Raw genomic sequence first — 12325 nt, forward strand, 5'->3', positions numbered from 1 at the left:
TAATGGGGCCTGTGTGCTCAAGTCTTCATTGCCCCAGAAGGTGAAATGGGAGTGGACTTGTTGCTGGACTTAACCTCAGGGAGAGATCACACTCTATCCATCTCAGCTGAGCCCTGGAGACCTGAAGGTGCCTCAGCACCATGTCATCTTCCAGAGCCCAGGCCCAGGATAAACTGACCTGAAAGAACTCCTGAAGGTCAAACAGGGACAGCCTCATAAGGTGCTGTAGGCACAGTGGTGGGACCTAGGCTGGAAAGAGTCCCCCAGGAAGAGTCAGCTCCTGCACCCTGCTCCCTCCCTGGGTGCCTCCTTCTGACCAGTCCTGGATCCTTTCTGGCATATTATGCAGCCCAGTTGTTCACAGGAGGCCATGATCAGAGAAAGGACTAGGTGGGCAAATGTTCACCACCCTTCTGCCTCTCATCTGTGTCATGTCATGAGGGGGCTCCATGACTGGGAGGACTCACAGTAATGCACCCAATCCAGCAGGCTGCCACAGGCCAGCTTCAGGGGGCTCACAGGGACCTGAGAAGGAGGTGTGATGAGGCGAGGGAATGAGGAGTTGTGACCAGAGTTTCTTCAGGCATTCTGGCAATCAAACATACCAGGTTGTGTGTATTTATAGTAAATTATAAATTAATTATTTTTTGTAGTTATACAATCACAAAATGATTTCATTATTTTGTCACAAACACTGCATGTTCTCATGTCTTACAAAATTTATTATAAAGTTAATGATTAATACAACTTGCCCATAAACGCAAAACCAGTCTTTGTGGTTATCACTACCACCACTTGTTGGACTATTAAACTCATAAATTTAACATCCTATTTCATGAAAATATGTAATTTTCTATAAGGAAAATAAAAAGTAAAAAAGGACAATCAACTATTAAAGCAATAATATATGAATCCACACAAAACTTACTTCATCTATTCTAAATATTCCAAACTTATTTTTAAACAAAAAGCAAAAGGTCATCATATTAAATATATCAAACTTAGCTAGTTGTATCTATTCTCACAATCTTCTATTATATAATAGCTACATTTAATTTTCTTATACCATTAGTTTACTTTATAGCAGATTTTTATTTTCTATGCTTTTAGAATTAAACACCACGGTAGGCTACTATGCTTAATTCTTATCCAGAGAGACAGAGAGTTCCATTTAATACATCTGCCATCTACCCAAGCCCATCTAACCATGTCTTCATCATAAGCTATGGTGTAAGGTAAAGGAGGATCAAGCCACAATAAATCTTGTATGCTGCTTCTACCCCTAGGGCCCACCAAATTCTACCATTAATTTTATATCCCACATGTTGTCCTGCTCTAATAGTAGGTAAGGGCTTAGGGGCTTTATTTTGGGGGGTTCCGATCTTATGACTAATCTGATGTTTAACTATACCTATGTTATCTGTGAGTTTTTACCTCAGTTTCTGATAATTCCTTATGTCACAACTTTAATAGAAAATCTCTAAGTGTTTCATTTGCCATACAGTTAAAGGTACATTTTGTTGCAGTGGATGTTACAGTAATTGGTTCTATTGATGGTTGGGTCATCATGACCTCTCCTATTCTTGATTTCCTGAGGTGTAGCCAATGTGGAAACATTGACTGCTTTATTACTGACATTGTAGACACTGTACCCTTCAATTCTGATCACATTATTCTTTTTCTGAGGGAGATTGAAACATATTATTCCTGTAAGGCAGGAGCATAACAATATAATGGGAATAACCAGGCAACCGTGAGTCACAGGGCAGCTATGCAGAACTTTCCTCAAGCCTTTCCATTGGGCCTTGCCACACATGTGGATCCCCTCTGGGGCTTTGCCTTCCAGGGGGGTGTCTTCATTTGGTGCAGCTTTCAGAAATCCATCTTAATTTCTGTCTTATGCATTTACATTTTCATTTTTGAAAAATGTTTCCATATGGCACCCATTCTACCTCTGCTATATCCTTTAGTTTTAGTGCCCTATAGTAGAAAGTTACCTGTTATAAAAGATTTGAAAAGCAATCTGTAATCAGAACACTTCTGCCAGCTTGTGTAATGCTGAATTATTTTTTGACACTGCTGATTTGGTGTCTTTTTCTTTTTGTCAGTCTTGCTGTCACCCAGGTTGGAGTGCAGTGGCAGGCTCATGGCCCCTGCAGCCTTTGCCTGCTGGACTCAATCCTTCACCCTTAGCCTCCTTAGTCCCTGGAACCACAGGCATGTGGCACCATGCCTAATTATTATTTTGATTTATTGTAGAGGCTGTTCTTGAACACCTGGACTCAGACAATACTCTCACCTCAGCCTCCCAAATTCTGGGATTACAGGCATTAGTCGCCACATTCAATCTCTTCTCTGTCTTCTTTCTAGTCACCTGACACTGTTGGAAATACTCCCCTCCATTAAGTCATCTGCTAACTCCTCTGGTGTGGTGCTTGTTAGCTGATGAATGTCTTCAGGATCTATATCTTGAGACCCTTTTTTCTCTCCACCATTTTGCCATATACACACTCGCTTTCTCTGGTTTCCTTGATTGGCTCAAGAGAGCCCAAATGCTCATATAGACAGCAGTAACACATGATTTGTTAAGCAGAATCTCACAACACTTGCTTTTAAACACTCAGTATTTTTCATGAATAAAGGTAATTTGAAATACTTTCCAAGAAAACAAAAAATATCTGAGAGAATTTATCAATAGCAGATTCTTTTTTTTTTTTTTTTTGAGTTGGAGTCTCAGACTGGAGTGCAGTGGCCACTCCCTTCCACCGCAGCTTCAACCTGCTAGGCTCCGGCGATCCTTCCACCTCAGCCTTCCAAGTAGCTGGAACTATAGGCACATGCTACCATGTCTGGCTAATTTTTGATATATTGTAGAAATGAGGTCTCACCAACTTGCCCAGGTGGGTTTCAAACCCGTGGGCTCAGACAATTCACTCACCTTGGCCCCCCCAAAGCCCTGGGATTACAGGCTGAGGCAACGAGCCCGGCCCACATCAGTTTTAAAAATGTTGAGATATAATAAAAGTGTATTTCACACATTTTATGTAAATAGAATAGCAAATTCTGTGCCCCCTAAATTTTATTAATGGCAGAATCTGGTTTTTATAACACTAGCCATCACAAACTTCTTAAATGTGATCGGCTTCCAGTTGCTAATTTCATTGGTTACTCTTTTATCAGACTTGATTTGTGTTAAAGGCCTCAGTCCATAGACATTAACTGTAAGACTCTGAACCCGCAGAAGGGAGTACTCATCTCTCCCTGAAATGTGTGAGATGGGTGGCTTGAGGAACCAACACACTGGAAGACAAAGTCTCCTCTGCACTCATGTGTGAGCTTCAGTCTCCAGGAGACACAACAAGGCCCATCTTGGCTTCCTTGGCAGTATTTTTTTCCCATATATGTCCTGTTTCACCTTTAAACTTGTATTGCCTTGGTTTCTGTGTTTTTTTGTTTTGAGTTGAGCCTCACTCTGTCACCCAGACTGGAATGCAGTGGCACGCTAAAAGCCACTGCACACTTAACATGCTGGCTCTGGCGATCTTTCTGCCTCAACCTTACAAGTAGCTGAAACTATAGGCATGCACTACCACGTTCGACTAATTTTTGATTTGTGGTAGAAATGAGGTCGCGCCAAGTTACCGCAGGCTCAGGCAATCAACTTGCCTTGGCATCCAAAGTGCTGGGATTACAAAATGAGCCACTGAGCCTGACCCTCAGTATGTTTTTAAAGCAAACATAACACTAGTTTAGTTTCCTGGTCTTTTTGATATACAATGCCACTTGTTTTCTTTTCAGACTTTTTTTTTTGAGTTGGAGTCTCACGCTGTCATCCAGACTGGAGTGCAGTGGCCGCTCCCAACCACTGCAGCCTCAACCTGTTGGGCTCCAGTAATCCTTCCACCTCAGCCTTCCAAGTAGCTGGAACTACAGGCACGTGCTACCACACCCGGCTAAATTTTTTTGATTTATTGTAGAGATGAGGTCTGGCCAAGTTGCCCAGGTGGGTCTGAAACCCGCGGGCTCAGGCAATCCACTCACCTCAGCCTCCCAAGTTGAAGGATTACAGACTGAGCCACTGAGCCCAGCTCCTACAGTTTAAAATAAAAATAATATTGAAAAGAAAAAGAAATAGAAGAGAATAGAAAACCTGGTTTCCCAGGATGAGGACATTGTCAACACACAATTTCTATCCTATACTAAGTATTTCATACCCGTTCTTTGTAGAAAAATCACATTTAAGTAGAAATGTAAAAATTATTAGAAACATTGTGTCAGGACGATGCAACATTACATCATGATCAATCTCCCTTTATGTCAGGAAAGAATAGGAGATTCACCATTAGGGAATCCATCAACAAAATTAGTCACATTAACAGAATCAATGAGAAAATCATATAATCATGTTAACAAATTAAAATGAAATTGTGACACTTTTAGAAAAGAATTATGCATTTATAAATCAACGGATAAGGAAGTAGTGTATAATATTTCTGAAACACAAGAAAAAAAGTAGAAATATAAAGTAATAAAAATACATTTTGGGAAGAAAGTTTAAATGGTATCACTAAGTTGATATCCTCTAATCAGTTTATCAATTGAGCCTGATAATGACATTGACACCAGCTATTTTTGGTCTGGAGAAAAAGAACTTTTCTACACAAAAGAACATTTAAATTGGAAATCCATAAAAATCTGAAAAAAATAACATTATATTATACATAATAAGGACTAGGAAAGTAAAGCAGTGTGATAGTGACTTTTTTAAAAGATTGAGAAATCAAGGGAATACAAAGTTTAAAAGGAGAATAAGACAAATATGTAAATGAACTATACAATCAAGTCACAGTGGTGGAAGAGAAGTAGTGACCTTGCTGTTTCTCACTAGAGACTGAAGCTTACACATGTGGAGAGACTTTGTCATCCAGTGTGTTTGCTTCTTGCAGGTCTTCCTCACCCATGTTAGGGAGAGATGACCCAGCCCTTCAGACTGTTCAGAGTCATGGAGTCAGTGTCCTATGCACAGTGAGGCCTTAATTACAAATGAGTTCTGATAAAAGAGTAGCCAATGTTATATGCAAGGGAAGACCAATCACATATTAAGTCAGTGATGCATAATGTTCTAAAAACTAGATGATTCTTCCATTTGTCATTTAGGAAGCACAGAATTCTGTTATATTTAGATAAAATGGGTGAAACTACAGTTTTATTCTATCTAAATATGTTAAAATCCAACGTTGCCATTGATATGCTGTCTGTAATTCAGTGTCCACCATAAGTTGATTCACCCTCATTATGTCCCTTACTCTTTCACTTCCATTATATCTTCTCTTCACATATATTCATATTTTACATTCAAGTCACCATTTATGCAGAACTGTAATCATAATTTTTATCACTTGGAATTTGACACTTTGATTATATAAATTGTGCTCAATAGCTCAATATTTCCACACAATAGTACTATTATCGGTTCAATCTAATTTTATATTTATCTCATATTTTATGTTGATTTATTATATTCATAATTATGTTAGCTTGGCTGTTTTCCAAATAGGGCTAGTCAAGATTATACTGTCTTGTTATTTCCACATCTATTTTTATCACTGTACTGTGAGCCCATGAAGAACATGGGTTTGACTTGCATATGTCCATGTTTTTTCAGCAAACACACTGCAATTTCTTTTTTGACAATTTGTGATCATTTAAAAGAAATGTGAAGAACCACAGTTTAGAAATATCCTTTAAGGCTGAGCTCGGTGGCTCAGCCTGTAATCCCACACCTTGGGAGGCTGAGGAGATTGGATTGCCTGAGCCCGCGCGTTTGAGACCTGCCTGTGCAACTTGGTGAGATCTCATCTCTACAATAAATCAAAAAAAGAAATACACTTTAAAAATGTCATGAGGACATCAGATAGAAGTATATTCTTGTCTATTTTGACATTTACTATCCTAAAGATATGCAAATCTATCATACAAAGGTAAACTGATAATTTATGCACTTACAGAGTATACATGGCACCATCAGCAGTTGGGAAATGTGTAAATAAATGTAAAGATGCAGTATTAACTCATAACAGCATAAAATTAACTATGACACAAAGTGTATCAGACAATAATTTTGGGACCACTTCCTGCTGCCAGGTGATTAATGCAAGTGTTGTGAGATTCTGTTTCACACACCATGTGATGTTTATGTTTCTATATGAGCATTTGGTCTCTCCAGAGTGAATCAGGAAAATTACAAAGCATCGTTGTATTTATGGCAAATCAGTGGAAAGGGAAGGGTATCAAGATATAAATGTTGAAGATATTCCAGAGCCCAGAACCCACACCACAGGAGTTAGAGGCAGATGACTTGAGGGGACGAGTGCTTCCAACACAGTGCCAGATGATTAGAAAGGAAGCAAAAGACTGGGCATGGTGACTCATGCATATAATTCCAGCACTTTGGGAGGCAAAGTACAGCAGACTGCCTTAGTCTAGGGCTTCGAGGCTAGCCTGAGCAACTTGATGAGACTTGTCTTAACAATGAATCTAATAGTTGACTGGGCATGATGGCAAACCTTTGTGACACCAGATACTCAGGAGGCTAAAGGAGAAAGATGGCCTGATACCATCACATTGAGGTTGCACTGACCATGGATTTTCAACTGTATTCGAGTCCAGACATCAGAGCCAAAAATCCAACCTAATATATAAGTATTTACAATAGTCAGGATTCAGAAATTTAGGTCTTAGAATTATACTCCTGTATAATCTTTATTACACTAATCAAAATGACAGATAACTAAAAAAAAAAAGGAAATAAATATGACCTATAAAAAAAGGATCGGCCGTGATCGGTGGCTCAGCCTGTAATCCCACACTTTGGGAGGCCAAGGTGAGTGAATTGCTTGAGCCCGCGGGTTCGAGACCTGCCTCGGCAACTTACTTCATGAGACATCTCTACAATAAATCCAAAAAATTAGCCCTGTGTGGTAGCACACGCCTGCAGTTCCAGCTACTTGGAAGGCTGAGGTGGAAGGATTGCTGGATCCTAGCAGGTTGAGGCTGCAGTGGCTGCGAGCAGCCACTGCACCCCAGTCTATGTGATTGAGTGGGACTCCAACTCAAAAAAAAAAAAGATCACTAGAAACATCCTTCCATAAGTTACTCAACAGTATATGATCATCATATACCTACAATCTTGGGTAAGATAGAATAGATTAACACTTATGGCAACATAATTTGTTGTGTGAACAATAAATGTTAATGCTTTATAAACAATTCTGTTCATTAAAACCAACAAATTTACATAGCCTAAATAAACCTTGACATTTCACTCTATGCAAAACCAGTGTACTAATATTGAAGCATTTCTGTTCTTCTGCTACAGTGATCCATGTGCAAACACCTTTCTTCAGTTTTAAAAACTGAATCTGATTATTTACTAAACATAAACTTATAATACACATATTTTAAGAGAGTAATTATCTTTGCTCTGATGTCTATGAAAATAATTCTTTATATTATATGAAATTACACTTATGGCTTGTAAGTATTGATAGTATGAAGATGCATCAAGATATTAATGTTCTGGCTTCATTTTCTCATTTGCATGTAAGTAGTAAGACAAATGATTTCTAAAACTCTCAATGATTCTTTGTCATTTATTTCCAAAGTAAAATGTTATCCTGCGCACTCACCTCATTCTGAACTTACAATAATGCTTAATGTGAGCCAGAAAAAACCTCTTCACTTCAATCTTTTAAAGGAGATTATGTATCAGTTTTCTTCCTCCTCCATGAAAAACATGAGATGAGTGCTGATGACCTACTATACAAAGACATTCCATAGCTCTAACATACCAACAACTGACCCCATGCCTTTACATAAACACTATGAATGAAGGCATAGCATCATGTGAGCTGAGTTACATCAATATTGTTTGCTTTTCAAAATATCCTCATACTGTCAATGCAAAACCAAAACTAAACAGAGAATATACTTATGCTTTCCTAAAAAACAACAAAAAAAATCTTCTAATGCCACTCAATATTTGATATTTATTTCAACTTGACCTTTCAGTAACTAAGCTTCCATATAAATTGCATCCGTAAAGTGTTCAGTCCGAATACCCTAGTATTTCCAATGGCATATATTTTGAACAAAGGCCAGTCCACATTCTTTAAATCTGTAGAGTCTCTACAATGCACGGTCTAATGTCAAATAAAGTATTTGCTGGTTAGTGTCTTCAGACATGTTTTACATTTGTACATTCAAAAGATCTGTAGTTTGAGTAAAGATAATGTTGTTAGTCAAGCTTGGTAGCTCAGCCTGTAATTCCGGTTACTCAGAAGGCTGAGGTGGAAGGATCGTCGGAGCCCAGCAGGTCGAGGCTGCGGTGGCCGGGAGCAGTCACTGAACTCCAGTCTGGGAAACAGAGTGAGACACAAACTCAAAAAAAAAAAAAAAGGTAATGGTGCTCTTTACATATGTAAATTTCTCACCATGTCTCTATTGTTTATAACTAGATATATGATTTTCCAGTCATTACAGATACTGACAATTTAAAGTATAAATTGTCTGATGTTGAGAAAACTTGTAATAACAGTGAAAAAGTTTACTTCATTCTGCCCATCTATAGGGAATCCCTAAATATAGATGCTCATATGTCAACCAAATATTGAATGAAAGCTAAAGGCTTTATCTCATTCCTCTCATTTATATACTTTCATCTCAGTATGGATTCTCAAATGTCCAGCTAGTTGTATATGAGAGCAAAGGACTTACCATGTTTTTCACATTTGTAGAGTTTCTCTCCAGTATGGATGATTATGTGTCCAGTAAATCTGTTGTGAGAGTGAATGGGTATGTCACATTCTTCACATTTGTAGGGTTTTTCTCCAGTATCAACTGACTTAACTTCAGTAAATACTTTATGAGAGTAAAAGACTTTGCCACATCTTTCACGTTTGTAAAGTTTCTCTCCAGTATGGCGCCTCATATGTATAGCAAATCATTTGAGAGCAAAAGGCTTTGCCACATTCATCATGTTTGTAGGATTGCTCTCCACTACAGATGGTCTTGTGTTTAGCAAATCCTTTATGAGTGTGAAAAGTTTTGCCACACTTTTCACATTTGTAAGGTTTCTCAACAGAATGGATCTTGACATGTCAAGCAAGTAGTGAGAGTCAAAAGCTTTTCTGCATATTTAACATTTTTAGTGTTTTTCTCCAGCATGGATGGTCATGTGTCCAGCAAATCCATTGTGAGAGTGAAAGGTTTTCCCATATTCTTTACACTTGTAGGTTTTCTTTCCAGTATGGATGGTCTTATGTACAGCAAATCCTTAATGGAGTGAAAGGCTTTGCCACACTCTTCACATTTGTACAATTTCTCCCCAGTATGGATGGTCTTATGTCCAGCAAATCCTTAAGAATAAAAGGCTTTGCCACACTCTTCACATTTGTACAGTTTCTCTCCAGTATCGATGGTCTTATGTCCAGCAAATCCTCCATGAGTACAAAAAGCTGTGCCACACTTTTCACATTTGTAGGGTTTCTCAATAGTATGCATCTTGCCATGTTGAGCAAGTATTGAATGAGTGAAAAGCTTTTCAATATATTTCACATTTTTAGAGTTTCTCTCCAGTATGGATTGTGTTATGTCCAGCAAATCCATTGTGAGAGCAAAAAGCATTTCCACATTCTTCACACTTATGTTTTCTCCCCAGTATGCACTTTGATACATCCAGTAAGCATTGAATAGGAGCAAAAGGCTTGGCCACATGCTTCATATTTGCAGGTTTTTTCCACAGTACGGATGGTCTTATGAAAAGCAAATCCAAAGTGAGAGTGAAAGGCTTTACCACATTCTTGACATTTGTAGGGTTTCTCTCCACAATTCACCTTGATATATCCAGCACGCTTTGAATGGGAGCAAAAGACTTTGCCACGTTCTTCACATTTGTATTTCTCCCCAGTATGCAGGTTTTTATGTTGAGAAAATCTAGAGTGAGAGTGAAAGACCTTGCCATATTACACACATTTGTAGAGTTTCTCTTCAGTATGGATCATTGTATATTAAGTTGTGAATGAGAGAGAAAGGCTTTGCCACATTCTTCAGATTTGTAGGGTTTCTCTCCATTATGAATCACTGTATGTTGATTAAGGTTTGAATGAGAGTGAAAGTCTTTGCCACACCCTATACATTTATAGGGTTTCCTCTCCAGTATGGATCACTGTATGTCAAGTAAGATGTGAACAAGAGGTAAAGGGTTTGCCACATTCTGCACATTTGTAGGGTTTCTCTCCAGTATGGATCACTGTATGTTGAGTAAGATGTGAACTAGTGTTAAAGACTTTGCCACACTCTGCACATTTGTAGGGTTTCTATCCAGTATGGATCATTGTATGTTGAATAAGGTATGAACGAGAGTTAAAGGCTTTGTCACATTCTTTACATTTGTAGGGTTTCTCTCCAGTATGGATCATTGTATGTTGAATAAGGTATGAACGAGAGTTAAAGGCTTTTTCACATTCTTTACATTTGTAGGGTTTCTCTCCAGTATGGATCATTGTATGTTGAATAAGGTATGAACGAGAGTTAAAGGTTTTGTCACATTCTTTACATTTGTAGGGTTTATCTCCAGTATGGATCATTGTATGTTGAGTAAGGTTTGAACGAGTGTTAAAGGCTTTGCCACATTCTTCACATTTGTAGGATTTCTCTCCAGTATGGATCACTGTATGTCGACTAAGATGTGAACGACAGTTAAAGGCTTTGCCACATTCTGCACATTTGTAGGGTTTCTCTCCAGTATGGATTATCGTATGTCGAGTAAGTAGTGAACGAATGTGAAAGGCTTTGCCACATTCTTCACATTTATAGGGTTTCTCTCTAGTATGCATCATCATATGTTGAGTAAAGCGTGAATGAATTTGAAAGTCTTTGCCACATTCTGCACATTTGTAGGGTTTCTCTCCAGTATGGATCATTGTATGTCGAGTAAGGAGTGATCGGATGTGAAAGACTTTGCCAGATTCTTCACATTTGTAGGGTTTCTCTCCAGTATGGATCATCATATGTCCAGTAAGGAGTGAATGAAACTTAAAGATTTTGCCACATTCTTCATATTTGTAGGGTTTCTTTCCAGTATGGATCACTGCATGTTGAGTAGATTTGAATGAGAGTGAAAAGCTTTGCCACATTCTTTACATTTGTAGTGTCTCACTCTAGTATGGATCATTGTATGTCAACTAAGATGTGAACAAGAGTGAAAGGCTTTGCCACATTCTTCACATTTGTAGAGTTTCTGTCCTGTATGGCTCACTGTATGTTGAGTAATATGTGAACGATGAAGTCTCTCTCTCCCCTATGATTCTTTCATGTCTATTTAGAGAGGATGATTTCTTAAACACTTTCCCAAATATATTGTGTATATTTCCTCCACTATTCTTTTGATGTTGACTATATTTTGAGGACCAGTTAAACATTCAGTTATATTTGTGTTTGAAAGCCATTTCAGAAATAAGAATACTCTGGTGGATAACATATTTGGAGTGTTGATGAAAGGCTTTCCAAGCTGGACTCGGAGGCTCAGTCAGTAATCCCGTGCCTTTGGGAGGCTCAGGTGAGTGGATTGTCTGAACCTGTGGTTTGAGACCCACATAGAGAGTGAGATCTCATCTCTACAATAAATCAAAAAATCAGCTGGACGTGGTAGCTCATGCCTGTAATTCTGGCTACATGGAAGGCTGAGGTGGAAGGATCACCAGAGCCCAGCAGGAGGAGGCTGCAGTGGCTGGGAGAGGCCACTGCACTCCAACTCAAAAAAAAAAGAAAGGCTTTCCTACTCTTATTGCATTTGTAATGGTTATTTGCAACTGAACATTCTATCTGCCCTTCAACCTCCTGCACAGTTACTCAAGATTTTTGTAACCATAAGTTGTTAAGGACATATTTACCATAATTTCCCATTGGCACCTTTCTAAGTGAGTCTTCTATGCTCTTCTCTGGCAAAAGGCCATCAGTATAATATGAAGTCACAGCTGAAAATGATGAAAATAAAAATTTACTCTCTGTGCTAGACTCAGGTGAATATCCTTTGAAAATAAAACATAATATGATACCATGGTAAGGACATAAGTATGATGACAAGTACAAATCACAGGTTTCCACTCCATCATAAATATATGTACTTAAGAAAATACTTACCCCATTGCCTGTGTGAGAACTCAAAAAACAGCTAATACTTTGCAGAATCCACATGATAAAATGAGTTACATGGAAGAGAAAGTTTAGTAATTTTGCCACCATAATTTCCCTTCCTTAAAATACA

General features: G+C 38.4%; 1 protein-coding gene across 1 annotated transcript in view; it reads right to left on the reverse strand.

Moving 5' to 3' along the window:
• The window catches only part of LOC110596063 (zinc finger protein 680-like), a 72709-nt gene that overhangs the window by 39329 nt on the left and 21055 nt on the right, over positions 1-12325 (reverse strand). Inside the window, exon 4 of the mRNA XM_021714947.1 lies at positions 11952-12035. Within this exon, the coding sequence (XP_021570622.1) occupies positions 11952-12035 (84 nt within the window). The remainder of the gene's footprint in view (positions 1-11951; positions 12036-12325) is intronic.

The sequence above is a fragment of the Carlito syrichta genome, unplaced genomic scaffold (genome assembly GCF_000164805.1).
Source record: "Carlito syrichta isolate Samal-C Ts95f unplaced genomic scaffold, Tarsius_syrichta-2.0.1 Scaffold305936, whole genome shotgun sequence".
Taxonomy (NCBI): domain Eukaryota; kingdom Metazoa; phylum Chordata; class Mammalia; order Primates; family Tarsiidae; genus Carlito; species Carlito syrichta.